The 27,436-nt window shown below is 39.5% G+C and overlaps 4 protein-coding genes across 5 annotated transcripts in view; 3 read left to right on the top strand and 1 right to left on the bottom strand.

Moving 5' to 3' along the window:
* Positions 1-9,154: 9,154 nt before the first annotated feature.
* fgf8b (fibroblast growth factor 8b) lies at positions 9,155-14,058 on the top strand. Its single transcript, XM_085161441.1, has 5 exons — positions 9,155-10,497; positions 10,593-10,629; positions 11,186-11,366; positions 12,832-12,938; positions 13,177-14,058. The coding sequence occupies exons 1-5, from the start codon at positions 10,439-10,441 to the stop codon at positions 13,471-13,473; spliced, it is 681 nt and encodes a 226-aa protein (XP_085017567.1). The 5' UTR covers positions 9,155-10,438; the 3' UTR covers positions 13,474-14,058.
* Positions 14,059-15,262: 1,204 nt separating this feature from the next.
* On the bottom strand, positions 15,263-20,045 carry dpcd (deleted in primary ciliary dyskinesia homolog (mouse)). Its single transcript, XM_085161442.1, has 6 exons — positions 19,921-20,045; positions 17,345-17,425; positions 17,114-17,238; positions 16,893-17,026; positions 16,639-16,741; positions 15,263-16,168 (listed from the first exon to the last, which is right to left on the bottom strand). Exons 1-6 carry the CDS (start codon positions 19,982-19,984, stop codon positions 16,064-16,066), a joined length of 612 nt encoding a protein of 203 aa, XP_085017568.1. The 5' UTR covers positions 19,985-20,045; the 3' UTR covers positions 15,263-16,063.
* Positions 20,046-20,191: 146 nt separating this feature from the next.
* On the top strand, positions 20,192-26,416 carry poll (polymerase (DNA directed), lambda). Of its 2 annotated transcripts, none has more exons than XM_085161426.1 (9): positions 20,192-20,274; positions 21,432-21,575; positions 21,797-22,046; positions 22,233-22,341; positions 22,497-22,835; positions 22,982-23,155; positions 24,492-24,620; positions 25,280-25,448; positions 25,546-26,416. In XM_085161426.1, exons 2-9 carry the CDS (start codon positions 21,461-21,463, stop codon positions 25,905-25,907), a joined length of 1,647 nt encoding a protein of 548 aa, XP_085017552.1. In that variant the 5' UTR covers positions 20,192-20,274; positions 21,432-21,460; the 3' UTR covers positions 25,908-26,416. The 2 variants fall into 2 exon arrangements, with proteins under 2 accessions (XP_085017552.1, XP_085017551.1); XM_085161425.1 differs by having other exon boundaries at positions 21,749-22,046.
* Positions 26,417-26,800: 384 nt separating this feature from the next.
* The window catches only part of wbp1lb (WW domain binding protein 1-like b), a 20,206-nt gene continuing 19,570 nt past the window's right edge, over positions 26,801-27,436 (top strand). The window contains exon 1 of the mRNA XM_085161435.1: positions 26,801-27,197. Within this exon, the coding sequence (XP_085017561.1) occupies positions 27,048-27,197 (150 nt within the window). The 5' untranslated portion in view covers positions 26,801-27,047. The remainder of the gene's footprint in view (positions 27,198-27,436) is intronic.

Genomic DNA, 27,436 nt, shown 5'->3' with positions numbered 1-27,436 from the left:
ATAATTATTTTTTAAAAGCTAGACATTTTAAATGAGAATAAGAAAGAAAAGTATTTCTTTGTGCCCACCTCTCCCTGTTAATGCCCTACCTGGCCCCCCTGGCAAAACTTTGCTAGATCCACACCTGCACAGTTACCAGCTGTCAGCTACCTAAAAAAGGATCCTGGGGTTAGTTGTCTCTCAGAAACAGTTCATAACTTCCCTTCAACTCATTCATGTCACCTAAAAGGTAAACCTGTTTCTCCATCACCTGTTCAGCTCTGATGATTCAGTAAGGACATCTCCTGGTTTCATCTTCATGTTTCCCTCACACCAGATAACCAAACCGACATCATGACCAGCAGCTTTTTTGCAGCTGTGGCTCCAGCAAACATCAGCTGATACTAGGAATTAATATTAAATAAATCCTAACAACAGCTGATCAAGCTTAAACGTGCTGCTGTTGTTTAACGTGACATTGGCTGGTTTCCTCTTTCTGGCGCAAAGTGGGCGATAAACAAACAAGAGAGCCGATCAGCTGATCATTGATCAGTTTTCATGATTGAAGTAGAAACAGGAGAGAGAGGGGAGAGAATGAAAGAAGAAGAGGCAGCTGTGCAGCAAAGACACAGAATAACTCCAGCTTTGTGCCTTTTTCATTGTAGCTGAATTACGGGACAAACTGTTCCTTTTCACCTCAATAAGAAACGCGTAATATTTTATCTGAATACCAGACGGGACAGTTGGCAACTCTAATAACTTATGAACAAAATAAAGTTCAACATCATTAACTTCATAGCACCCACCCAGCTGTATAGAAACTCCGTCATGCTAGCTAGTACGCAGTACGGAAAAAGTCAGAATAACGAAAATAAACTCCACCTAAACTTGGTTTATATCTGACTCGGATAGCCTGCAGGTCATAACTTCTTACCTGAAGTTCAGTTCACACTTGGACCGGCGGCCGCCTCGGGTCTCTTTTCCTTCTGCGTCCCCTTTCCCTCATCCACCTGCTGCCTCCACCACTTGCTAATGTTACAGAATCTGTGGAAGCTCCGCGATAGCCACCACACGAAGTAACGAGTAACGACCCTGTCTAAATCCCAGTAACGACTAACGCGTTCCTGATTTTGGCATAATAACTAGTTACCGTGCTCGTTACCACAATAATAACGTAGTTACTGTAACGCGTTACTTAATAACGCGTTAGTCCCAACACTGTTTATTTCTTACTGCTCAGTTTGACCCTGTACCCGCCCTTCATTGATGTTCAGGATTTCATCCTGTAACTATCTTTCTTGTAATGCAATTCAACGATTTAGTGGTAAAGCTGAGCGTATCAAATCTGTGACAGAAGATAAATATAATTAAGAATTTGTTCAGCTGTGGCAAAGACAATTTATAGGTGAAAAAACGTTATACAATAAGGCAGAGACAGAGAAAAAACAAGGAGGAGAAAGGTATAGAGAAAGAGGGATAGAGAAAAAGAGCAAGAGAAAGGCATTGGGAGGTATGACTCCCGGAGGACCATTGAATTTCTTTTCTTTCTTCTGTGGCTTTTTCATGGTCCTCTCACTCCCAGGTCTGCACAGCTGTTTCAGGGCTGGGGGCTTCTTTCTCCAGAGCCCAGATAAAAGAGCCGCCCTAAGCAGCCCTGCAGGTAGGTCTGTTAAAGCAATTGCTCTGGCTGTCCACTGCCCAGCGCATGAAATTTAAAAAAAAAAAAAAAAAAAAAAAAAAAAGGCAGAAAGAGCGAAAGAGAGAAAGAGGAGGGAGTTTAAAGAAGGGTGGGGAGGAGGTGAAAAAAAAGCGCATAAAACAGGGGGATTTTTAAAAAGTTAAGGCGACGGAGGAAAAAAGAAACATAGATGACAGATAGGGACTAAAGATGCAGATACAGAGATGAATGAATGTGAAGGAAACCAGAGAGGCAGAGGAGGATACCTGCCTGTGGCTACCACAGACCTCCTCCACCGCCCCCCTCGATAGGAGCCATGTCTGCTTTTATTGACTTTGTTAAACCGTTTTCAATGCTACTTCCTATGTGTTTACAAGACAGTAAATCACGCTCCATTCCGGGTGGGGGGTTATGGGGTGAAATACGGCAGAAACATCCAACTTGCTCGGGAAGGAAGACCGCTTTGACTGATCCAGAGACAACTTTCCAGCTTTCTGCCTTACTGCCAGCACTTCACACTACACACACACACACACACATCTTCCTGCACAGGGAACTGATGGGGATGACACCGTGGGGGCCATTGTTTTCACTGACAAGAGCAAAAAGTGTAATTTAAGACTTACTGGATGATAAAATTGTTTTTGAGACAGTGACTACGTTTACAGAGCGAAATAGCAAAACAGAGCTGCTGTACGCAACAGTTGTTAAAATCTTCAACAGAGAGCTTTATTTAATAGTACTAGGAGCACCACTCAAAGTCGTTAAGCAAACACATTTGGGTTATGGCAAAACTGGGTCCTTTAATCACTTCTACACACTGGGGTCATTCCCAGACAGTCGTTTCATCCAGTTAAAAAGTCATTCAAGCTCTCCACTTCACTAAAACACGAGTAAGTACTTTGAACGTCATTGGATGGCTTGATTTTCCAAATATTCTCGCTGTAACAATTTTCTCAGGCTTTGGCGCTTTGACACCCCCGCATGACCACAGTCGCACACACACTCACCAAATCACGGCTGTGTAACTGAGCTGCTCTTTGTGACTGAAAGGTAGACTGACACCCCCACCCCACCTTCACCCCACCCACATTACCTCATTTTAATGGTGCGGTACAGCAGACGAGGGACAGTTAATGTCCCTCACACGCTGTCTTTCCATCGCTAATAATTAATTTCTAAGATGATGATTAAAAAAATAAGACATGCTCCTGAAAAAACTGTAAAACTGAAAAAACTTTTTCAGTGCAGTAAGGTGACTAAAGGCGTTTGACCTCGACCCTGAAGCAAAACTTATGGGCATCCTAGAAATGTGTTGCAGACGAGATTGCCTGCATATGGAGTTTTTGTGCAAAATAAACCGAATTATCAAATTAGTTGATTCCAGAAAAAAGAACTAAAAAAAACCTCTTTAATTAAAATTAATTTGGTGGATTACTTTAATCAGGCTAAATAATAATAAATAAATGCTTCAAGGAGTTTATAGAGGTCACTAATAAGTGGTGTAGAAAACACTGATGATCCACCATAATGTAAGCACTCATTAAAAGTAAAAAAAAAAAATCAAAATATATGAATTTAAAAATTGTAATAATCATTATGTTGGCTGTTATGAATGTAATTATTAATTATAATAAAACATTAAGTCTGTTTAATAAACCACAAACAAACAAGCATGAACAAAAGTCTGCATCTCCCCCGGTGGCTCACATCTCTGCATGTTAATTCCTCCATTAAGACAGAAGAAGGCGGAGGTGCATATCCAGATCCTTTTCTTTAAAACACAAGCCACTAGTCTTCAGGGAAGATAGCGCTCTTCTAGTCAGTCATAGGTATTTAAAATACTGCAACAATTTTGTGCACTTTACCCAATTAAAACTGAATATCAACTAAGGTCCTTGATTACTATGCAAAGCAGGGCCTTCTGAATATATTTTATTGTTTTATACACAAGTGAGCTGCTTTACCAGTACCACACGCTAACACAAATTAAATAGTATTTAAGCCCTGAATTACTGGTTCCACTGGTGGGTGTTTTAGAGCAAATTTTAGCAGCATTAAAATGCACTAAAGAAAAAAACATCAAGTTTGGTTGCAGTAGTAGTAGGTCTCCCCGTTATTCTATTACATCAACAGCAATATTTCAAAAGCTTACTTACTTTTTCCACCCTGAGCTATGAATGATTACTTGCTGTTTTTATTAAAGACTGTTTATGTGTTACGACTTTATTTAGATTGTGTTAGTGTAAATTGTGGCTTCGATATGAAAAACTCCCACATTTTTTAGCATTAAATACAGAAATATTCTTGTTTCTAAAAGATTGACAGACATGACAGGGATTTGCTTAAAACACAAAGGATCTTATTAAGCTGTCATATTCAGTTAAATGTTCATCCAAAGTTAAACATCAGTAGACAAGTCAAATACTTTAATTCAATTTATGGCATTAATCCTTCTTGTCCTGCAGTGCCAGGAACAAATTGTAGCCTTCGGTGATGCGGTTGATGCGAGCCAGCATGCTCTCAAGCCAGTTCAAGGTAAGTTGCCGAGGCGGTGATGTGGTCACAGGCACATTATGTGGTCCAGGTTGTTGCAACAAAGCAGCAGTGCATAATTACAACAGGTGGTTGAAGAGTTTTTCTTCTAAAAAACCGCTGAGGTTTGGGGAGTGAGCAACACTGCGAGCAGATGACACTAAGTGAATCACAACATCTCACATTTTCTTTCCACCCAAACACACTCATACATAAGCATTGGCTCTGCTTTTTCTCTTCATCTATGGTGTCTACCTTTCCATTGGCTGGCCTTATGCAAGAGTGTGTATTTTTATGTCTTGCATTAGCTAGTGGGAATAATGCCTCTCACTGAATGGTAGTCTGCTCTGGGGCCTTTTCAGACATTCAGTCACTTCTCTTCTAAGAATAACCAATGCGCAGCTTTGCCAAAAGGTTCCTCTCCCTGACTTTTTTTTCACAGCGTCCTGTGATTGGTGTCTTTGTACCTCACTCTCTGATACCAAGGCTTTGGATTAGCAAACTGTGATCCAAATGAGAAAAGCAGCATTGGGAGAAAAGGCAAAGGAGCAAGGATCTGGGGCAAAACTTGGACCTGTGTCAACTCTTCTCAAAATTATTAAGAGGCCAGAAAAAGCTGCTCACTAGAGAATTTCAGGAGTGAGGCAGCAGACAGTTAGGTATGTAACAAAGCAGAATAAAAAATATAGCTTTTGATCAGGTTTCACGAGGAACCTTTCATGTTCAGTCTGGAGAATTTTAGCCAAAACTGCCTGACAGGTCACCTTAACCAAATGTCGTTTATAATTGCAGAGACGGAATTGTTTCTAAATTGTAAGTGGCTGTTGTAGACTGCTGTGAAATGTAAGAGATGTATGGACTTTACAGCACCAGACTGAGGACTATGTTACTGTAGGGGCAGATACTACACTAAGGACAAAGGTGTTGTGGTTGTTTAAAGGAGTAGTTAACACAAAAGTTTGATGTTTTTGAAAACATATTAACTTTTGCGCGAGTTAAATAAGAAGATTTATATTCAGATTGCAGTTGCATTGGGTTATCATAAAAACCTGGATGTGTCTACATCATGGAATATATTGATTATGACTTAGAAGTGTTGAAAATCAAAAACCTAAGATCAGTTTTTTAAAAAAAGGTTTGAAAATGCAGAAATGTCAGACTTCTGCACTCAGTCCTTGGTTGGGACACCTTTGCCATGAATTACTGCATCAGTGCGGCGTGGCGAGGAGGCGATCGGCTTGTGGCACTGCTGAGGTGTTAGCAGCCTGGATTTTGGTGTTTTTGATCTTCCCCTTGACAATAGCCCAAAGATTCTCTTTGTTGTTCAGGTCAGGAGAGTTAGCTAGCCAATCAAACATTGTAATAACATGGTCAGCAAGCCATGTGGTAGTAGTTTTGGCACCATGGGCAGATGCTTAGTCCTGCTAGAAATCAGCGCCTCCATGAAGCTAGTTAGCAGATGGGAGCATAACATCTCCTGGTACATGACTGCACTGCCCTGTGACTTGATAAAACACACCAACAGATAACATGGCACCCCAAACCATCACATACTCCAGGAACGTCACACTGGAGTTCAAACACCAAGCCTTTATCCAGACTGTAGGATCTTTATTTCCAAATGAAATGCAAAAAAATGAATCTGATTTTCATCTAAAAATGAGACGTTGGACCACTGAGCAGCAGTTTAGTGCTTTTTCTCCCTAGCCCAGGTAAGATGCTTCTGACATCTGGTTCAGGAGTAGCTTGTTATTAGGAATTAAACAGTTGTGGCGACTTTTCTTGCATTAAAAACTTTGAGGCACTCATCCTTTTTGTTTGCACATCTTCACATGCCACAATTTTCCTTTCCAGTCAACTTTCCATTAAAATGCTTTGATACTGCACTCTGCAAACAACCAGCCTTTTTAGCAATGACTTTATGTGGCTCAGCTTTCATCATCTGGACCCCTGTCAAGTCAACAGTCTTTACCTGCACTGATACAATATTTCTACTGCTTTATGTGTAATTTACTCAAACTTGAAATGAAATATTTTAATGATTTAAAATACTGGCTCAAAACTCAGACATTAAAGTCCTGGAATATACTTTTTTTTCTCTTTTTTTTGTGTGTAAGAAGTCAAGCATTGGTTTTTGATGCCCTGAATGGCAGCCTGAGACACCAAGAAATAGCAAGTTGGATTAATATGTTGCATCCATAGACTGTATGCATTGGCTAACTCCTGATTGGTGGTAAGTAACCTATGCTATTCATAGGTTACTTACCACCAAACTACAGATTAGACTTCACAGATGGCCTTTTGCTACTGTTAACTATGCAGAAAGGTATAATATCTATTAAATAACTGCATTCAAATACTCCAACAAACTCATTATCTGGGCTGAAGTCTGGCAGACAGCTCGTGGCTTAGGCTTTGTCACTGGCTTATCAGAGCAGTATAACTTTTAGTCTTAAAACAATTTATCTTTAATGATTTTTAGAGATAAAAAAGTACTTCCTATACAGCTGACACAAAAGCAGGAAATTAACTGCAGAGAACAAAATATTTCTATTGATTTGTTTATTTTATACCAGACAGTCAACACTTTTGGAGACAGCCTTTAAGCAGGGGTAGGCAAATAATTTTCCCAAGAGTCCCCACGAGAACCTGAGACCATTGTGGTGGGTTTTATCTCTTTATAAGCTTGTTGATGAATCCCTGCACAACAGTTTCTCGTGTGGCCCCTTGGGAAAATTAATTACCCACTCTTGCATTAGAGGAGCTGTAGTTTTTGGTACATGGGTTTCATTTTTCAGAGGTTGTTGCTAGGTAGAAATCTTAAAAGCACCCCAGAAACCCTCCTAAAGGCACATCTAAACCTTTTTGAAACATCACGTCTTGTTTGTTTAATCTGTGCTAAAACTGAAGTGTAAAGACCCTTTTTCTCAGCTAACAAGAGGTTACGTTTTTCTTGGCGGGAGCAGAACACAGCAAACTTGCCAGACCACTAGTGGAAACCTATATTTACATACACACAGAGAGTTGTGTCAGTCATCTCATGTAATTTTAAATATTCAAGTAACATATCCCAGGTAACATTTATTAAGCCAGTGCCATTATATCAGCCACTTTTTCCCCAACAAGTTTTAAACCTAATTTCTACTGTTTTAGAGAAGATTTTTCAGGGCAGTTCACTCACAAAGCACTTATAAAATCACAAACTAAAAAAGCCAAGTTAAAAACTCATCCTAAATGTTTTTTTCTTTAATTTATCATTCATATTCACAGTTATTACAATGATAATGTGTCGAGGCTGTCAAAATGAATTAAACATGCACAACTTTCCTCACAAAAAAAGCACTGACCTTCTCTTGTTGGTTTCGGCTCAAATAAGTTAACAAAGACAGAAGCTAAAAATTTGGGAGACAATCAGCATGAGCTATAACCCCAAGACATTCAAAAAAGTAAATAATAAACTATACTTTTGTGTCATCCCCTAAACCTAAAATAGAAACTTTGACTGTGAGTGATGTACAGTGGCTTTAAAATAAAAAGAAACCCTCGATATGGGACTCAAGGTTTCCTTTGCCTCTTAATCAAATTTTCTTTAAATGACTCGTGGGTGAACTAATCTGGGGTCACACAGTCACGTGCACTATACTGATAAGTCATTGTGTGGTCTACAAAAAAAAAACACTTGCTTTAATTGTCATGCATGTGGATTTCATATTAGGATGTGCAATCGCTGCTTCATATGGGGTCAAAATATGAAAGAACAAAGTGCTGAATTGGTCCAGGTGGCAAAATCACTTGTTGCAGTGTCCCGCTGGAACTAATAAGGCAGTCCATTTTCACCCTCTAAATCCCCTGCATTGGCTAAAATGACTGATTTACAACTAAGACGTTGACCAAACTCACATAATTATATATGTATTATATTTTACTCTTGTACAGCTGTTCCGTGTGAAGGGTGCAATAGTTTCCCATCCTGTTCGCACAAAGAACATGGGCCTGCTTGTATAAAGTCTCACAGGTAAGAGTCAAAGCCAGAACTCTGCTTTGGCTCATTAGGACAATAATCAGATTTGAGGCCTGGAGTCTGTAAAACTATACTGTTGACAATATTATTCTGATTTAAAGTGTAGTTATCAAGGCTGATTTGCCGGAGTTACCTAAATTTACTTTCACTTGCAGCATTGTGAGGGCTAAGATATACAGTAGAGATTTAGAAGGCAGTTTATGATTGTGTGATTAGTCGGTCATTTCACTATTTATGATTAATGCTTTATCTGCACACACAAGAGCAATATAAAGTCAAGAAGAGGGGTTTGAAGTGACATTTGTTTCACATTTCTCTGTATTTCTCCTCACTAAACTCGTCTACAAATGACATTGGGCTGACTTTTTTTTAAGTCTGCTTAAAAATATTACTTATATTGTACACTGAAACCTTTTTTCACTGTATTTGTTTCTCCTTTATTCTCTAATGTGTTAGCTAAAAATAGGGAGTCCCCTTCCTAATGTGCTTGTGATGTAAAAAAGCTGGCGACAAAGTCTCCAGAAATTATTCAACTCAAAAATATACCAAAGTTCATCTGAAGCAAACATGAAGATTTAACAGTCCAAGTGACAAAGAAATGATATAACATTTTTTATATAAAATCCTCCTGAAATTTTGAAGGCAGGGAAAAGTTACATGACAGCAAGATTTTTTTTTTTAATTAAATGAGTCCTAATTTTATTTTATATGTTAGATTGCAAGGGGTCATTCGTTCAGTTGTAGATTTTGTACTTGAAAAGCTGTGTTTGAAGTTTCCCATTTTACCCATGAGACAATTATGCAACAGTGATCTTCCCTTGAAGAAAACCCTGCTGCTTTGCTGTCACAAAGAATAATTACAATATAAGTGCATGATGTAGTGTATGAAACTATCCTCTGCAAGTAGCACACATGGGCCAGGACACACTTCTCAAAATCAAACCATGATTGTGAAAAGTTGTGGAAGAGTGATTTTGAGTGAGAGAGCATTTGTATCCATGGCAAAGGCTTTAGATGTTATGTGAAAACCATTCTGTGTCATGCGTTCACATGGAATACATATTACTTACATATGTAGGATGAAAAAGTACATCGAGGTGTGTCCTGAGGGACCACCAAACAACCTCTAACCTGCAGTCAGGGAATAGGTTAATGTAACTGTAGCTTTTCTTAAGTACATGCCAAGGATTTTTTTTTCAAGGGGACATTTCTGCTTTTAGAAAACAAAGTGCACTGACTGCAAGATCAAAACATGTGCGTGAATAAGATTAATGTGTAAGACTGTGATTAAACGCTTGGTTTAAAAGATTGTGAAGGGGCTGTTTTTATTAGATTTCTGTAGATCAGGTCTACCAGTTTACCCGCAAATAAGCCGATTTTTTTCGTGACAGGATCTAGTTTATATTTCATCTCATAAGGTGTTTAATTATAAAGTCAACTCATTGATGAATGCGGTGTTTATGGATTTGCAACCAAATAGTTGCAGGCTAAGTAACTTAACAAGTATTCGGTTTCAACTTGGCTCCAGGCTGAACGCTCCGCCTGCTCTCACCGAGGATATTGACTTTCCCGCAAGTTAAAGTATTTAAATGTAGAGGGAGACAGATGCTGTATGCGGACTGGAGGCAACCACAAGAAATACACGTGTGGGAGGAAGGTTGAAGCAGGAGCTTTACTATCTGCGCATCTTATAGAAAGACAGTTGTGGTGACATTGCTTGAAAACTTTAAGCAAACTGAGCGGCGCTAGCATTCGTGATATTCATTCACTAGTTTTCCTTCATATCGAATCACTTTTCTTTTTAGGAAATCCACGATAGGCTACGCATCTTATCGCTGGTGCGTAAAGATCTGTGCGTAAAACTAAAACTCTTCACTGCGGTGACAAAGCAAGTCAAGTGGGATTCATTCTACTTTAAATCTTCATTGTTGAATAACTGAGTGTCACAAAGAGGATTGAATGGAGGTGGTTTGGTGAAAGCGACGCTTTCTCGGGACTTTAAAGTTTGGATTAACGCTTTTAAATCGTCCATTTCCCCCCCTATCCTATAAGTAGAATGGAGCGTAGATGCCGTACCTGTATGGGACCCTGACAGTTTTGGATCTCTTAATTGCCACGGGTATCACTTTCTATGCGTAACAAGAGGGGGATAAAACTGAGCTGAAATCCCCTTCAGGAGCAACTTTATTTCCGAGAGCTTCCAGCAGCGAATCAGTGGAGTATTCATGAAGCAATATTTGAACTATTACAAGATGAGGCTGAGAACTTCGAGGTTAGGTTATCTGTAAGTAAAACATCTTTTTTCATGTAGCTCTCTGTGTAAATCATACATTCTGAGCAACAAGTTAAAGCTTTTAATTGATTTTGTCTTTGCCGCAGGTTACTTCAGTTCACGGCGCTTTGCTTTTACGCACAGGTAACGCACACTTTCACTTCAATAAAAAAATACACTAACGCTGCATAAAGTTCTATAGGCTAATTAATTTGAACAAAACTTAACAGGTACCAAAGGCGCAGTGCTTAGCAGCTTATAGCCCACTCCCTCCACCTCTCCGATAGGCTGCAATAACAATGAAAACATTTTATTATGAGTGCTATGGCAATTGGCAACAATTCAAACATCTTGAAAAGCGGTAAGCTCCAGCCTAAAAGGTAATTGTTAAAACACATGTGGACGGCGAACGGCTGAAATGAGGGGAAAAGAGAAAGTCATGAAGGGGTGAAAGATCAACGGTGGTAAAAAAAACAACCTACAGAGTGAAATGTCATCCACGAGGTTTCTTGAAAGCATCTCCGAAAAGACTCAAAATAACCCAATTTTATTTAAAATTGGGTTTATTTAAAAATGACTAATGCTATGATGAACTGTTGGCAGGGGCCTTGGCTCTGTGATTTGACGGGCTTTTTATTTCCAGACAGGTGAAATAAATATTTTTGCCTTAACGTGTTCGGGGTGTTTTTTTTCTCGACAGAACACCGTGCAGTCCTCTCCGAATTTCAAGCACCACGTTACCGAGCAGAGCCGGCTATCGGACCGGATGAGCCGCAGGCTGACCCGAACCTACCAGCTGTACAGTCGCACCAGCGGGAAACACGTCCAGGTCCTGGCCAACAAGAGGGTGAACGCCAACGGGGAAGACGGAGCGGCACACGGTTAGATACAAGTGATCGCTAAATAAGACCAGCAGGGAGGACTAAATCTTATAGTTAAAAAAACAAAAACATATTTATACATTTTGGGGATTTATTTTTGAATAGTTGCTGAATAGTCTCACTTAACCATTAACCTTTGCAAATTTACGCATGCGATAATGTATTTAGGCTCACTGTAGTTTATATAATAAATGGGTAGTTAAACGATGCACATATGTTAATCCGTTCAGGGGAATCACTTTTTATTGTCTCTAAAATGATCGAGCGACTTTACTTCTTCAAGCCCGTGTGTTATGGCCAGATCAGTCAAACCCCATGACAGTTAAAGGCCATCGTTTCTTACATTTCAGTGCCTTTAAACCTCAGGAAAACAGTAAAATACGAAACATGTTCACCTTACAAACACCGGAATTGTTTAAATTCAATGGCGCGCAGGGCGGTGTTGAAAAGCAGCATAAATTATGTCATTTTTGGCCGCCTGTGGAAAACCGTTTGAGCCAGTAGAAACAGAAGCCACAGTTGCAAACATTGTTAGTGGCATTAGTGTTGCCATCTTTTATGTCTCGTGCAGATGAATTATTTCTTAGTGTGTTGATGGTGCAGAAAGTCTGTGACACCTGTTATGATGGACTTCAGCAGGGACATTTTTCTTAACATTTAACTGGAGGAAAAACGATCTTAAACTTAAAATGAAACATAATTTCTGTCACCAAAATTTTGGTGCGTCTAGTCATCTTTCCACCACAACCGCCACCATCCATCCACCTCTCAATGCACGATGCCTGCTACTTGGAGGCTGGTTTTATGAGGAATTTTCATTGCTTTACACTCAATGTATGACTCAGTTTACAAGGAGAGGTGAAGTCAGCATCTTCACTTTATACCTTTTCCTCTCCAGTCCTCTCCTGTGTGCACTTTTGTCTTTTAAATTTCTTTTGCCTAGACTCACATTCACAGAGAGAGCAAGAGTCAGCCATGCATACACTCTCCACACATCCTAAGTGGGTGTCACTGTTGTAACTGGCCCAAATCTGACCGTTGCTCTGTGCTCGGTGGTTGTGTCTCTGACCGCAGTATTCACTCTCTCCTTTATCCCCAGTCTGTGCTGCATCACAGCACAGCATTTACAGACATTCGAAAACAATCACGCCGTACAAAATCACTATCATTTGATGCTATTTTGGAAGGTTAGCATGCTTTGTTAAAGGTGGCTGCTGGATTACAAAAAAGGGCTTAGAGAGAATTTATGTCATCTTTAGATTCTAGTAGACTGGCCATGATTTTTTTTTTTTTTTTGAAGACTTTGATATTCTTTAATGCTGATGATAAATTTTCATATTCTTTCTGTCATGCATTAAAAAAAAAACCAGAAAAAAAGAAATGCAGAGGTCGTTTGTCTGCATGCTTGCACCGTGACCTGACTGTATCATCTCATTATACGCATTTGCTTTCTTTGTCCATGCAGCTAAACTGGAAGTGGAGACGGATTCTTTTGGAAGTCGCATTCGAATTAAAGGGGTGAAGACAGGATATTACATATGTATGAACAAGAAGGGGAAGTTGATCGGCAAGGTAATCTGGAAATAATAGTTCTGTGGCTGCATAAGACGACGGCGACATTGTGAAGTGTTCCTTGGAAATGTATTTTCCAGATTTCAAGCTTATGGCAATACATTGTTGAGATTCGTTCAAAGCCAGAACAAATTAGATTTTGAGAGATATTTCATTGTCTGGAAATAAAGATGGTGTTTCTGATTCCTGGAGATTGTCCAAATGTGTCTCAGCTTCTCGTGTCCTTTTCTTTCCTCAGCGGAAAGGGCGAGGCAAGGACTGCATCTTCACCGAGATTGTTCTGGAAAACAACTACACCGCACTCCAGAACGCCAAGTACGAGGGCTGGTACATGGCTTTTACACGCAAGGGCCGCCCCAGGAAGGCCTCCAAGACCAAGCAACACCAGAGGGAGGCCCACTTTATGAAGCGTCTACCCAGGGGGCACTTGCTGAGTGAGAAGAGACCGTTTGATGTTCTTCCTCTCCCTGTCCCCGCGCACCCTTTCAACAAGCGGACTAAACATTCCCACCACCAGCGCTCAGGGGGACGCTGAGGTCTGAAACCACTGAGGGAGAACCGTGGATGAACCAGCACAGAAGAACCACTACAAGAGAAAACCATGTGCTTCATGCAAACTAACTTCTCCTGTCAAGTGCCAATACACTTTTTGCCTCATTTTTGGATTCGATATATAATTTTTTGTTGTTTTTTTTTGTACTGGCTTGTATGTAAACATTGACTATCTAATCTGTTAGATTTTTTTTCCAATTCAGACAAACTGTAGAACGCTTATTTTCTTATTAAATCAGGAGGCATTTAAAGTACAGGAGAGCTCAACAATAATTTCACGAATGAAAACCCTTTGTTAGAAGTTAGTCAGCTCAGCAACAAAGAATGTTTAAATGAGTATAATGAAGCTAGACACGGCAGCTATCTGTGGTTACAGCATCTGACTTTCAGCTGACATGCTATCTTGCCTTTATGAGGCCATTTTGGAGACTATGTAACCTGTTTTTTTTTTCTACATATATAAATATATTTTTACTGTAAAAATGTAAATTACATCAAATGATGGAAATATTTATTGTAGAGTGTATATTAAAACCACTAAAGAATGACATCACAGGCTGCTCTGGTTTTCTCTTGTGTGTTTATATTGGGATGGAAAGCTAGCGTGCGATGCTGGTATCCCCCCAAAACTGCAGTTCTCTCCACCTTCTTCTTCAAGCTGGAGACCCAGATAACTGAGAGGCAATATCTGTGACAGGCTACTGAATTCAATGTGCTCAGCAAGTGAGACTTGGGCCTGAATGGCCCGAGCTATGCATTAAAAGCGATGAGGTCAGCCCACCATTTTGGCCCAAACAAAGGTTACCACCATGTAGTTGCATTTCTCACGATCGCACACCGTAACCCTCTGATCAAATGGGCCCTTTGTGAAACCTCATATAAAAGGGCATGTTATACAATAGTGGGTTCGAATAATAACACGAGGAGGGGTCAGTTATCAAAAAGGAAGCCAGTCACACAGGGAGGGGTAAGGGGTTTTGAGGGGGGAGGAGGTGGCGAGGCAGCGAAGAGGGAGTTGAGGGTTTGCAGAAAAAGCACCAGGGCTTGTGTGGCAAACTGTGGCATCAACTGAAAGAGGGGGAATGGCTGGGAATAGGCATTCGGCAATGAAAGGGAGGCAGGAAAGAAACCTTCTTCCCAGAAGCAGCTGAGCATGACCATCAGAGGCCAAATGACAGGGGAGGAAGAAGACCCTGAACAGAGCTCCCACAATGTTGGAGCTGGATGTCCAATTTGTTAGCTGTGAGCTGCTGCAGGAATTTGTTTTGACAGTAGATGAAGCTCTGAGAACAGTTAATTATTAAAGAAAATTAAGACGTCTAAATGAACGCTACTCAGCAGCAGAAACCTTCATTATGTTTAAGATAATCAGAATCAACATTTGTCACCAAGACCGAACTATCAAACGCTACGTACGAATTTATTTTTGTCATTTTGACAGTCAGGCCCCTCACAAGAATTTACAAAGCGACAGGGCCAGCTGGTTTTGAAATGTTTTCTTATATTCTTGTTCTTTCCATCTGGATGAAGACAAAGCACAATAGTGAGAGAGAGAGACCTGTGGTTTTGTCTCTGCTTTCTGCACTTGCTCTCTGGGTTTGGACAAGTGGTAAAAAATGCAAGGAATCACAAGGTTCAAACAATCTATATTTAAATGCCATTGTCTCCTTTAAACACACTACTTCTTTTGTTGTCCACTGTCTAAGTATTCCTCACCAGCCAGGGCTTTTTACCCCCCAATTTTTCTTTAATTGAACTCGGATTAAAAAAAATAGAGAAATATCCAACTTTAATAAACGTCATTCAGCGTACAGTATACACAAACATTTCAGTTTCTCAAAGATATAAAGTCTCAGCTTCACATTCCTTCACGTTAAACAAACAAACAAACAAAAATTTCATAGAAATTTGAAATAAAGCTCTGCAAAAACAGTTGCATCTAATTCTTACTTATGTCTACGGCACTTTGGACATAGACCACTAAGTCAGAATCGCCTTCTCTTGTAAAGGAAGATGGTAACGCAAGTTTCAGTAATGGCTTTCAGGGTGGCCCACTACATACAAGGAACATGAGGGTATTCATTTAACACAAATGGGATGTCCTCGTAACTGTGACCTCGGAACGAACAGGGATGAAGCCTTGTGTGTTTTGAGTGTTTTACAAGGACATCAATGGAAGGAGGCCGGTAGGTTATGTGACCCCCCCCCAACAAAACTTCTCCACAGTAGGTTTAGTAAAAAGAAGCAAAAACAGATTCTGACATTATTTTTTGTCAGCCAAAGAATTTGGGTTGAAAATTAAACCACAAAGTTTTTAAATCTACTAATAATATATTTTACTAAATATTACTGTATGAAAAAATAAATGGCTGGACACATTTCCAGACATATAATTCCACCAAATTAATTAAGACAATTAGACATTAAGCTAAGGGACAAGGCACAGTGAATCTTAATGAAGGGATTAAGTACAGAAGAAATAAATGAGAGCTCATACGTGACTGGAAAATGATGCTGTGAGGTTCTGCTCTAAATGCAACCCAGAATTATTCCCTGGCTCCCACAGGCAGAATTCACTGGGTTTTGCAGTCGACATCCCCGTCAGCACTCCCCTTCAGCTTTTTCAGCTCCTCCAGTAGCTCTTGTTCAAGGGTTAAGATCTCTGTGGGTTTCTTGTACTGGACAACAGAGGAAAAAATAATAATAACAGATTTTATTTATGCATATTATTGAGTGTCTTCAGAAAAAATGAACACATAAAGTGATTGAAGCAATTATTGTGGGCACGAAAAATAAACGTGGGAAATAAAAAAAAAGAAAAGAAACAATTCTTCACTCTCATGATTGGCATATAGTGCTTAAACAATAAAGTGAAACTGTTCTTATGTCTCTTTGCAAAAGAGAGAGATACATTTTCTTTGAATGTGTGGACAAAAACATATATTGTACATATATATTCTTTTAATGACAGTGCAGTTATACCTGTTAAATAGATTCTCTTTGGGCTGGAGCAATTTTAACTTTATCATAAACTGATGAGGTTGCATAAAATACACACACACACATATATACATACATATATATATATATATATATATATATATATATATATATATATATATATCAATTGCTGGTATGCAAAACTTACGCTAACAATTAAAGTGTTGTTGGCATGAGTGAAGCTTAGCGCGGAGTTGTCTAATGGTAGCTGACTGCGGTCGAGATCAGGAATACTGAACTTCTTGTAATACCTGGGAAGACATGGGAAGGATGTCACAAAGCTGAACTGTCGGGACAAACGTATTGTAAACAGTGCCATCTATAGGGAGAATGCAGGGACTTCAATGCAACCAGTGAACAAAACAGAAATAGGTGCACAGATGTGTTCTCGTGCATATTTACTTTTTGTTTGAGGTTTTGATGATGATGCATCTCTCAGAGTGATCCACTGAAACACTGAAAACGTCTTTGGGGTAGGAAAGGTTGCGGATCCTCCACTGAAAGCTGGTCTTTGTGTCTTTACGCATGAACATGGGCTGCGGAAACAAAATGAAGACGAACTTCACGAATGTAAGTCAAATGTAGAGATCTAATTAAAACGTTAAGGGGGGAAAAACACCTACATTTGAGCTGTTCTCTTTGATCATATCAGACTCCAAAGATGCAACAGGGCCTGCAAGGGGCTCCCCAACCTCCACCAGCCACACGCCCTGAACTCCAAGCGTGCTTTTATGGCGCCATTTTCTCACTGAAATGTATCAAATGCTTTATGAGACACAAACTGATCCAATGCATGAAACTGCAGAAATTAACAGCACCATTCAGCTGTGTATAACTCAAAACATGTGGCTTACCAAGGAGCTCATCTGTCTTCAAGTCATATTCTTCTGCCATTTCTTTTCCATCTGTGAAGAGATAGTGGATCTTCCTTTTTCCTGCACAAAAAAGAAGACAAATTTGAGCCATATAAGCAGATGTGCATCAATTGCAAAACTCTAGGCAAATACCAATGCTGCAAAACAGTTATCCCAATAGCTGATTCAGATCTTTGTTTTTCAGTCAGTTTATTTTGTTGTTTATTCTTTATTATTTATTTCCAACTATTGTACCAGGAAAACCAATATATTCAATCTAAATAAATAATTGACCTGTTTTTAAAAAAATCAGCTCTTCATCACACTGATTTGTGATACTGATTTTTAGTCAAAAGAACCAATATCAACAGATACCGACATTCAGCCAACATACAGGCGAATTCCTATGTATTAGTAAACAAATTACTCTCTACTCACTACAACAACAGAAATCATGCCAAACCCAACTAAATTAAGTCCTTACCCAGCACTAATTTTGATCATTGTCATGATTAGGGATGGGTATCGTTTAGGTTTTATCCGATACCGGTGCCAAACCGGTACTTTTGAAACGGTGCCGGTGCTTAAACGGTGCCCAAACCGGTGCTTAAAGAATGGAAAACACAAAATTGGTCCAAAAACCTCTCATGATTTAAAGTGTGACCTCCTTTGACAGTATCAGCTTAAAGCACTTGTTGCAGGCTGCTGAGTTTGCATCTTTTGCTGTGAAGTACAGCCAGACTTTTGACCGCTTTGCCTTGGGCATTTTTAATCTGTAGCTCTGCTCTAAAAGAACGTACGTACCTGGACCCGCCTACTATCCTCGAAACGTAAAATGATTGGCTAGAATCTAAAGTGTATCATTCCATACCAGTTGGTGGCGGTAATGCACCTTTCAGTTGTTTGCCAACCGCCAATAGAAATGTAAGGAAGAAGAAAGTGTATCACAGCTCAGGAAAAAAAAGCACCGAAATAAAGCACCGAAATGTGCGCTGCTTTTCGGTCTGGTTACTACCGTTTATGTCAGAACCGGTGCCATGATGGCACCGGATACCGGTACCCATCCCTAGTCATGATATATGTAAAATATACTCTCACTGGCCACTCCATAGCTACACCTGTTGAACTGCCTTTCAATGTCAATATCCAATCAGTTAATCACATGGCAGCAGCTCAGTTTATTTAAGCATGTAGACATGGTCAAGATGAGTTGCTGAAGTTCAAACCTAGCTTCGCAATGGGGAAGAAAGGTGATTTAAGTGACTTCAAAAGTTGCACGGTTATCTGTGCCAGACAGGCTGATCTGAGCATTTTCACAAACTGCTGATCTACTGGGATTTTCTCACACTTCTCTCTAGGGTTTAGAGAGAATCCAGAGAAAATATCCAGTGAGCAGCAGTTCTCAGCATTAAAATGGCTTGTTGATGCCTGAGGTTAGAAGAGAATAACCAAGCAGGTCACAGTAACTCAAATGACCACTTGTTACGACCAACATATTCAGAAGAACATCTCTGAACACACCGTGTTGAAACTTGCAGAAGACCATGGTGCATGTCATTCTTGTAAGAACAAGACACTGTGGTTATAATCCATACAGACTCAGAAAAATTGGACAAGAGAGGATTGAGGTTCAGATTAGGGCAGTGTAATTCGGATAACAGAAAGAGAATGTGGGTTCAAACGCATGAAAGCATAGTAGCATCATACCCTGTATCAACGGTTCGTGCTGCAGGTGGTGGGGTAATGTTGTAGGGGATATTTTCCTTGTATACTTTGGGCCCTTTGGTACCAACTGAGCATCATTTAAAAGCCGACTTTTGTTGCTGACCGTGTCCATCTCTTTGTAACAATACTGCACCCTCTGACGTCTGTTTCCAGCAGGATAACACATCATGTCATAAAGCTCAGGTAATCTCATATTGGTTTCTTGAACGTAATAATGAGTTCACTGTACTAAAATGGCTTTTACAGTGACCAGATCTCAGTCCAGTAGACCACCTAAGGGATGTGATAGAACCTCATGGATGTGCGGTGCTCTCATGTAAATATGGACCCAGATCTTTAAGAACTGCTTTTAGCACTTTATGTAATCTGTGGCATGAAGAATTGAGGGGGTAAGGGGAAGTCTCCGGTGTGTGTGTATATTTCCTTATAAATTTAGGATCAAACCGTAATTTACAAATAAGAACAACAGGCTTAAATAGTCAAGCAGGTGAACTCACTTAAGAAAGAGAAGTAACAATGTGCGCAGTGCAAATGCCTGACTAGCTGGCCGTTGACATCTAGAGAAAAGCACATCTTTACTTGGACATATTATCTTAATTTTTTACAATTTGGAGCCTAGCTGTTTTACTAAAAAGACACGCATTTCTTGTAATTTTAAAGCAAAAACAACCCCAATGGAGTTCGATACCACCTGCACCACCTGCTTGTTACCTACTTATATTACATGTTAGCGGTACCGCTGTGTGCGAAGTTGAGATGACTGAGTTAAAATGCTTAAAATGAAAGTAATTCTGGGGGAACGAGAAAAACAGGTCTCTGTATTAAAAACACATTTTACTTCTTGCACTTACCATCATGTATTAAAGCCGTTTTCTTTGACGATTTTAGGATATCACTCCAGCTCTGCATAGCCATGTTTCAAACAAATGTTTCTATAGAGCCACTTCCGGATTCAACCCGTAACCAAAGCAACCGCGATAAATACATTAAGCAAATTACAAAAGTATTTATATAATAGGTAAAAAAATTATCAATGAATTTACTGGAATCAATTATTTTTTTCAATCAAAACATAATATGTCACTTCAGGGATTATGATACATTTTAACAAAATTTAAATAGTCGATGAACCGGAAGTAAAACGTTTAAATTGAACGTTGTCCGTCTTTTGACGTTCCTATATGTAGGGTTCCATGCGATCAGGGGTAAGATCGAAAACATTAGAGTTCCAAGCGTTTAAAACAACTTTAAACATGCACTTATGCAGGGAAACTTTCGATTTTTTAAATGTAGTTTATATATATTGAGATAACACTACAATTGTAATAATCTAAATACTGATTTCTTGTCTATCGCTAACGTCAGCTTCAGCTAAAGATAGTGTACGGTTTGCAGACTATCTGCCAAGAGTATCCATTGTACAGAGAGTAGTTTTAAAGCAGTAACTGTAAGAAAATTTTATTTTCGTAGTAGGGGTTAAGAAAATTGACACACCAGTCAAATAGCAGTAGTGTAACGCGACAAAGTACTGGGGGACAGATGTCTTCTCACTGGAGTATTATATGCTACTTTGCATTTCAGAGTGAAACATTGTACTGTACAAAATCTATGTGAGATTATAATGCTATTAAACTGCTACATAGCTGAAAGTTCATCCTACCAAACCCTTGAGCTTAACCCTTTAAATGTGTCTCACACACCAATGCATCATTAAGATTTCTTTAACAAAATGTTCTGACCAGAATAAGATTTAAAATTTCTGCATCCTGTTATATGAGCAAATATTTGTTTTCTTTCATACACATGAAATCTGAATAGATTTCCCTAACATTTTTGTGTAGTTATGTGCAGTATACACTCTGCCTGACTCTAAAGGGTTGTTGTTTGTGGGATTCCAAACAAGTGTGCTGTCAACAAGGAAGTTGCAGAGTGCCCTCTGGAGAACAAAGGACACACTATCATCACTCATGAGTGACGAGTGCTTTTAAAGTGTCTTCTTCTGAAATGATCATTTATTGGCTATTATAAATGCAAGTACTGATAACTCAGACAGCGGGCTCTGTGAAATGTGTGCTATCAAACTAATTGCTCTAAAATTGCTGTTAAATTCAAAATATTAGAAAATTACTTAAATGTCTCTCATAATTGCAACATTGTTAGATGGGTTATACATTCCACTAAAGGACATGTTAAGGGAACAATAAATTACTTGACATTTCCACACACCAAATTAAGTCCATTTTCTCATGTCAGCAAACTGGACTGAATCACTGTTAAAATTATTTTATTTTACTTTTTTTCCAAATATGTGTTTGTTTCCCAGCTTTAGACTGCAGTGTTATAATTCTCTCTTACGTCACAGGCCACTGGCTCCTCCTATCACCAGAAAAGATGGAGCCTCGTCATGGAATCATGAAAGCTTTTCCTAAAGTCAAAAGGGCAAAAGTGCTACAGGGGAAGGATGCACCCCCACTGAAGAAGGCAGCAGATGACTGTGATGTCACAGGTGGTTACAGTGTTTGCACGCGTGCGTCCACATTACAGATTTTTTATTTTTTTTTTAAATGGAGCACAACATAGAAAAAATATAAATAAGGCTGCATTAAAGAGAAACGAATACTGTGCCAGAAAATGCAAAATATTTGTTTACTGGGATTGTTTTAACATTTTCTGCCTCAGGAAACACTTTTAATGGAGTGACGGTATTCCTTCTGCCTGCTGGAATAGGAAATGCCAGATGCCAGATTTTCCAAAGACAAATTCAGCAGAATGGGGGACGAACGGAGAGTTCACTGTGTCCCGGTGTCACTCATGTTGTTGTGGACGACAACATGGACAGCGAAAGGGCTCTGCGCTTGCTGAAAGTAGATTGTATGCCCTCTGGAGTCCAACTGGTAAAATGTACCTGGCTGAGCTTGTGCATTAGTGAGAAACAGCTGCTAGATATAGTCAGCTACAGCCTTCTTTCACCCAAGAGGTTTGTGATCTAAAAATGCTTTCTTTGAAAGTTAAAGGTAAAATATGCTGCATGAATATCCCAAGATATTCTCACAAACATTAGAAAATGTGTATCAGCTTATTTGTACTTTACATTTACCTTGTTGACAGTAATATATGTTTTAAGCTTTGTATTGTAATGACATGTTATGTTCTATCCACTTAGTGACTCTGAAACAAAACACGAAGAAATTAAAAAAGAGTCACTAAATATCAAACCTGATGCAGAAACTGTGATCGAGCCAGTGACTGATCAAGAGGAGAACACAGAAACGGTAAACTTCCAGATCATGTTGAAAACATTGTTTCGCAGCTTCTTGGTGCATTTCAGTCTTTCAGTTAGTAATCATTTGAAGCAGTCAGGGGAAAAAGTTTAGACCCCAAACGCAAGAAACAGAAACAGTTATTTTACATTACATCCTACCCTCAGAGAGTCCCAGACAGCAAAGAGGAAGTGCGGGGAGAAGAAGACGGCGTCTCTCGGAGTGATCTGGAAGCTCTCATCACTGGCCAGCATCCCAAAGAGGAGACTCCTGGCCCCAGCCTCTCCCTTGGTCCAGATACTGCTGCTCAGAAGCCAGTATCGGGGAAGTGGGTCTGTGCCCAGTCCTCTCAGTCCAAAAGCAATAACTTCAACAAGCACATCACAGACAAACTTGAATTGCTGGCCAAGGCCTACATGCATCAGGGGGACAAGTGGAGGGCGCTGGGCTACTCCAAGGCTGTCAACGCACTGAAAAGCTACCATAAACCCGTTACATCATATCAGGTAGCCTTACCCAGATGCTTTAAATGCAATGTTTAGATTGCTGATTACCTGTATATGTCATTGTGTACTGTAGGTTGTATCTTCTGTGATAATACAAGGACTGTCTGGCTTTTTTTTTTAATTACATTTTTTCCCATTGGTCTCAGGAAGCTTGTCAGATCCCAGGAATAGGAAAACGCATGGCTGACAAAATTGAAGAGATTATGGAGAGCGGTCATTTGCGGAAGCTTGATCACATCGGTGAGGCTGTGCCAGTGCTGGAGCTTTTCATGAACATCTGGGGTGCTGGGACTAAGACCGCACAACTGTGGTACCAACAGGTGAAAACTCACATATTAGTATAGGAGATTGAAGTACAAGGATTGTACCCTGCACAAAAAGTTGTTAGTGAATTATGTTGTCTGTGTCTTTTCTGTCTTACGATATGTTTTACAACACAGTGATTTGATATTGACTTCTATTTCATGAAATATAAGGTAACAGAAAGGCGTTTAAGATTGAAATTTTGGGCTATAGCCTGAAAAATGAAACAACCTGACTGATATGGTGCTAAAAGTTCTGCCGCACTGGTATTGCTGCACATATTGACTGATTGCAGTGCAGAAGTACAGAAGATTTAAGATAATGTAAAAACAGTGTTGCCATTAGACAGTTTGTCTACAAAGAGCTTTGGAATTTATTTTTCAACAACACAGTCCTTGCATTTTCTCATAAATCTGTTAATAAAATAACAAATTCTGGTGAAAATGTGAGCTAAAATATGTATTGTTATACCATTATTGGATTTTCTAAACTGTCAAATTACTCAATTATGAGGTGTCAGTTTTACTACGCCAAAGTTCTTTTAAAAATTCTCCCTGGCTATACTCTGGACTCGGTATAATTAGCTGCTTCAGTCAAATGAAATCAGTATCGTTTTACAAAGTTTAACTCCTCCATACGATATTTATTAAAGGTACAGCTGTGACTAGGAATTCAAGTGGGTTCATCCTAAACTCTGATGTAACAGTACAGTGGGTTGAAATTAGTCTCTAACAAATAAGTCATAGATTCAATTGTGAGCTTATTTTGTTTGTGGACAAGCTGCATGCTGCTGTGGCACTGAGGTTAACCGTTCTTTCTGGATTCAGCCAGCAATCCACAAATATTAAATAAATGAAGTGATATTTAAATAGGAAATAACAGATAGCTTCAAGGACACATCGTATTTAGATCCACTGTCTGATCTAACATGTATTCTGACATTGCCTGTGAGTTTGAAGTTTCTTGTTAATCAAAACAATTGAATGCAACTCTTGTTCACTATCTTGCTTACCGCTAATACATTTACTAAACTACAGCATTTTGATCTGACTGAGGGGGAAAAAACAGTTGTGTCCAGGTGAGACCATGTGATGGCTTATCTGCTTCCATGACTTCAGCTGGAAGGTGTGCCAGGCTTCAAAATAATATCAGATTTAATGACTCATGAATCAATTTTACTGGAACAAGGTTCCAGGAAACACTGAGTCTCAAGCCACTTTCATTCCTGGCTGTGAATATCTTTAATTTTATTCTAGTTTATTCTAATTTTATTAATAATTAGAATTTAAAAAATCAGTAAGCAAATGCCAACATAACATTTTTCTTTCTTAAAAATGTCATTTTGCCTTTCAGGGATTTCGTACTTTGGAGGATATCCGTACAAAAGCCCACCTGACAAACACTCAGAAAATAGGACTCAAGCACTACAATGACTTTCTAGACCGAATGCCCAGAGAAGAAGCAGGAGCCATAGAAAAAGTGGTAATGCATCTTCATCTGTCACATTAAGAGCATGTATAATTTAGTGATGATGACTGAAATATCTTTATTTCTTTCACCACTCTAATATGTTTAGTAAAGTTTAAACAGAGTTGAGATATCTGAATAAGATTTGCTTCTTTAACCATCAGAAATGTAGAAAGAGGGTCTGAAGAAGGAAAAAGCTTGTGTCAGCTTTCCTTGACTGCTTGATGATGGAAAAACCAGACTGCCTTTTCACAAAGTAGAGCATCCCAAAGGGGAAAAGTAAATCCTTAAACTTGCTGCATCTTAAGTTAGCCAGATACCTGTTCGCTCCAGAGCGTTAAGTACAACGCTAGTTGTTTTCATATTGTATTACTTAGATTTTGTTTTTCCTACAAAGCTGCCAGATAGAGCGTGCATATTAGATAGATGGCTAAAGCATGTGTGCTCCCTTGAGCTTGTCAAAATTATATGCGATGCCTTAGCAAGGCTACCTCCCAGTATTTGGCTGGGAACAGGTAAAAACTTTCTTTTTTTGCCAGTGAACATACAAAAACAAGCAAATATGAAGAAAAAAAAACAACACACAAAAATATCAGCATGCTAATAAGAAGTGGAATGTTTTTGCAGGTAACAGCGTTTGTGCTTTATTAACGGCCTTTTCCATGCATGTGCAGGTGAGGGATGCTGCACAAGCCATCGACCCTGGCCTAGTGGCAATAGCATGTGGCTCCTATCGTCGGGGAAAAGCCACATGTGGAGATGTTGATGTACTTATATCTCACCCTGATGGCAAGTCCCACAGGGGCATTTTTACTGAAGTCTTACAGACACTCCGTGACAGTGGTAAGCATCATTTTTGTTGATGGAAAAACTTAAGCATGTATTTTATTTATTTATCTTTTAATAAAAATCTCTTTATTTCTGACCTGTTTACTTTAAGGGTTTTTAACCGATGACCTGGTGAGCCACGAGGAGAACGGTGAGCAGAAGAAATACATGGGTGTGTGCCGTTTGCTGGGGCATGACCAACGCCATCGCAGGCTGGATATCATCATAGTGCCCTACAATGAGTTTGCTTGTGCTCTGATGTATTTCACTGGTTCGGCACACTTTAACCGTTCAATGAGAGCCTTTGCAAAGACAAAAAGAATGAGCCTATCAGAGCACTCACTGAACAAAGATGTGGTACGTCAAGGAAGTGTGAAGGTGCATGGTGGCACTCCACTTCCCACACTGACAGAGAAGGATGTTTTTAGCCTTTTGGGCATACCCTACAGAGATCCCCATGAAAGGGACTGGTGATGATTTGACAATTAGCTTGTGGTTTTATAGAAAAATAATTATGATGATAAGGAATAATGATTATTGGACTCAAACAATTTTAAGTATATTTTACAGGTCCTTAGATTATACAAGAGCCCTATTTGACTTGAATGCTAATTTATATTTTGCAAATTAAAGAATGGTGGTAGTCCAAACTTATAAAAAGCTAAAGCTTGTTTGTTGCCTGTGTTTAGCTCCAAAATGTCTGTGGCTACTGCACAAAATTGAATATTCTTGTTTGAACCAGGAGTGTTTTGGGTGTGAGGTGGCAGTGGTAACTTAAAAGTGTGAAATTTAAACAACAACGGTGATCTAATACTGGCAGAAGAGGTTTTAGAGGCTTGTAAATTCAGAAGAAAATGTGGGATAAGTGCCACTAAGCGAGTGAATTGACCTTCAGTTCATGTCAGGAGGATATTGAATGTTTTAAGTATTTTGTTTTTAAAGATTACAGATGATAACAGAATGTAATAAAAGATTACACGACTTGTTTGCCTGTCTTTCTTTCTTTAACATATATATATTTATTTATTTTAGAACTAAGAAGTCCTGGTTAGAGTATTCACTAGTTAAGTAGTGGTAGAGTTTTGGAACTTTGGTACAACGTAGAACCTCTCTCCCATCACTTTTATCACTTCAAAAATGCCAAATAAAGGAAACGACTTACAAAAACACAGATGTTTTTATTTTGCTGTTGAGAAGAACTTGGCTGTTCCGAAGGTATGTTCCCACGAAACTGAGACGTTAACCCAGGATCATAACAACCCCATGCACGGGAGACGCACCGATTAGTGATTGGCCAGACTCTTCCCATCTGGCTGGGGCTGTCCAATCGCTGGTCAATCCGCAAAACCAGTTATGATCCACGGTACCGAACGCCCATCACGTTGCGCACATGCAACGTATAGAGGTGACCACGCCACACCCAGCTGACCGAAGCGGAGTGCCTGAGCTAGGGAACGGCTTGTATAACAGCTGTATCAGTCAGTGGCACTGACAGCAACCAGTTGCGTTAGCATCGTTTTTTGTAATGCCTAGTACGCAAAGGAGGCGGTGCTTACAGCGGCCTCGCAACGCGATACGTGCCGAGAAATACTTAAAGATAGTCGAACACAGTTTATGAAAACAAGTGTTTTGCATGCCTATGTTTCTGTTGTAGTCAGAGCCCCCTTTGGAGGAATGAGAGGCGAATGTTCGGGTCTTAAAATGGGATTGTTTTTGCACGCTGTTGGCTCTGTCACCCCCACCGAGTCCGCAGCAGCCGACACGGTAAGGTTGCTCACTCAAAAACAAGGCTTTCTCAGATAGCTAGCTAGATAGATACCGGGCTAAGGTAGACGACTATCCGAATAGGGAATTTTTATTCTGCTTTATAACAAGCTCGCCTAGTCTTTGATACATTTTTAAACATCTGCTGTCGTTGATATTTGCCTGCTGCAACTCTTACCGTGTTGTCAGGAAATACGTTAGCTGCCTGCTCGCTAACTTACTTCGGCTGCTAACTTCGG

The sequence above is a fragment of the Neolamprologus multifasciatus genome, chromosome 6 (genome assembly GCF_963576455.1).
Source record: "Neolamprologus multifasciatus chromosome 6, fNeoMul1.2, whole genome shotgun sequence".
Lineage (NCBI taxonomy): Eukaryota > Metazoa > Chordata > Actinopteri > Cichliformes > Cichlidae > Neolamprologus > Neolamprologus multifasciatus.
The sequence above is the reverse complement of the archived record's forward strand: the minus strand, read 5'-3'. Positions and strand labels throughout refer to the sequence as shown.

What these genes read in the sequence shown, in the direction of transcription:
- dpcd (XM_085161442.1), bottom strand. Translation starts at nt 19,984, where the DNA reads ATGGCTATGCAGAGCTGGAGTGATATCCTAAAATCGTCAAAGAAAACG. An exon ending in GAAGACAGATGAGCTCCTTG is followed by an intron (nt 17,239 to 17,344) that starts GTAAGCCACATG and finishes GATACATTTCAG; the next exon opens with TGAGAAAATGGCGCCATAAA. An exon ending in ATCAAAACCTCAAACAAAAA is followed by an intron (nt 16,742 to 16,892) that starts GTAAATATGCAC and finishes ATGTCTTCCCAG; the next exon opens with GTATTACAAGAAGTTCAGTA.
- poll (XM_085161425.1), top strand. Translation starts at nt 21,461, where the DNA reads ATGGAGCCTCGTCATGGAATCATGAAAGCTTTTCCTAAAGTCAAAAGG. An exon ending in AAGAGGAGAACACAGAAACG is followed by an intron (nt 22,342 to 22,496) that starts GTAAACTTCCAG and finishes TCCTACCCTCAG; the next exon opens with AGAGTCCCAGACAGCAAAGA. An exon ending in AACCCGTTACATCATATCAG is followed by an intron (nt 22,836 to 22,981) that starts GTAGCCTTACCC and finishes CATTGGTCTCAG; the next exon opens with GAAGCTTGTCAGATCCCAGG.
- fgf8b (XM_085161441.1), top strand. Translation starts at nt 10,439, where the DNA reads ATGAAGCAATATTTGAACTATTACAAGATGAGGCTGAGAACTTCGAGG. An exon ending in CGCTTTGCTTTTACGCACAG is followed by an intron (nt 10,630 to 11,185) that starts GTAACGCACACT and finishes TTTTCTCGACAG; the next exon opens with AACACCGTGCAGTCCTCTCC. An exon ending in AGGGGAAGTTGATCGGCAAG is followed by an intron (nt 12,939 to 13,176) that starts GTAATCTGGAAA and finishes TTCTTTCCTCAG; the next exon opens with CGGAAAGGGCGAGGCAAGGA.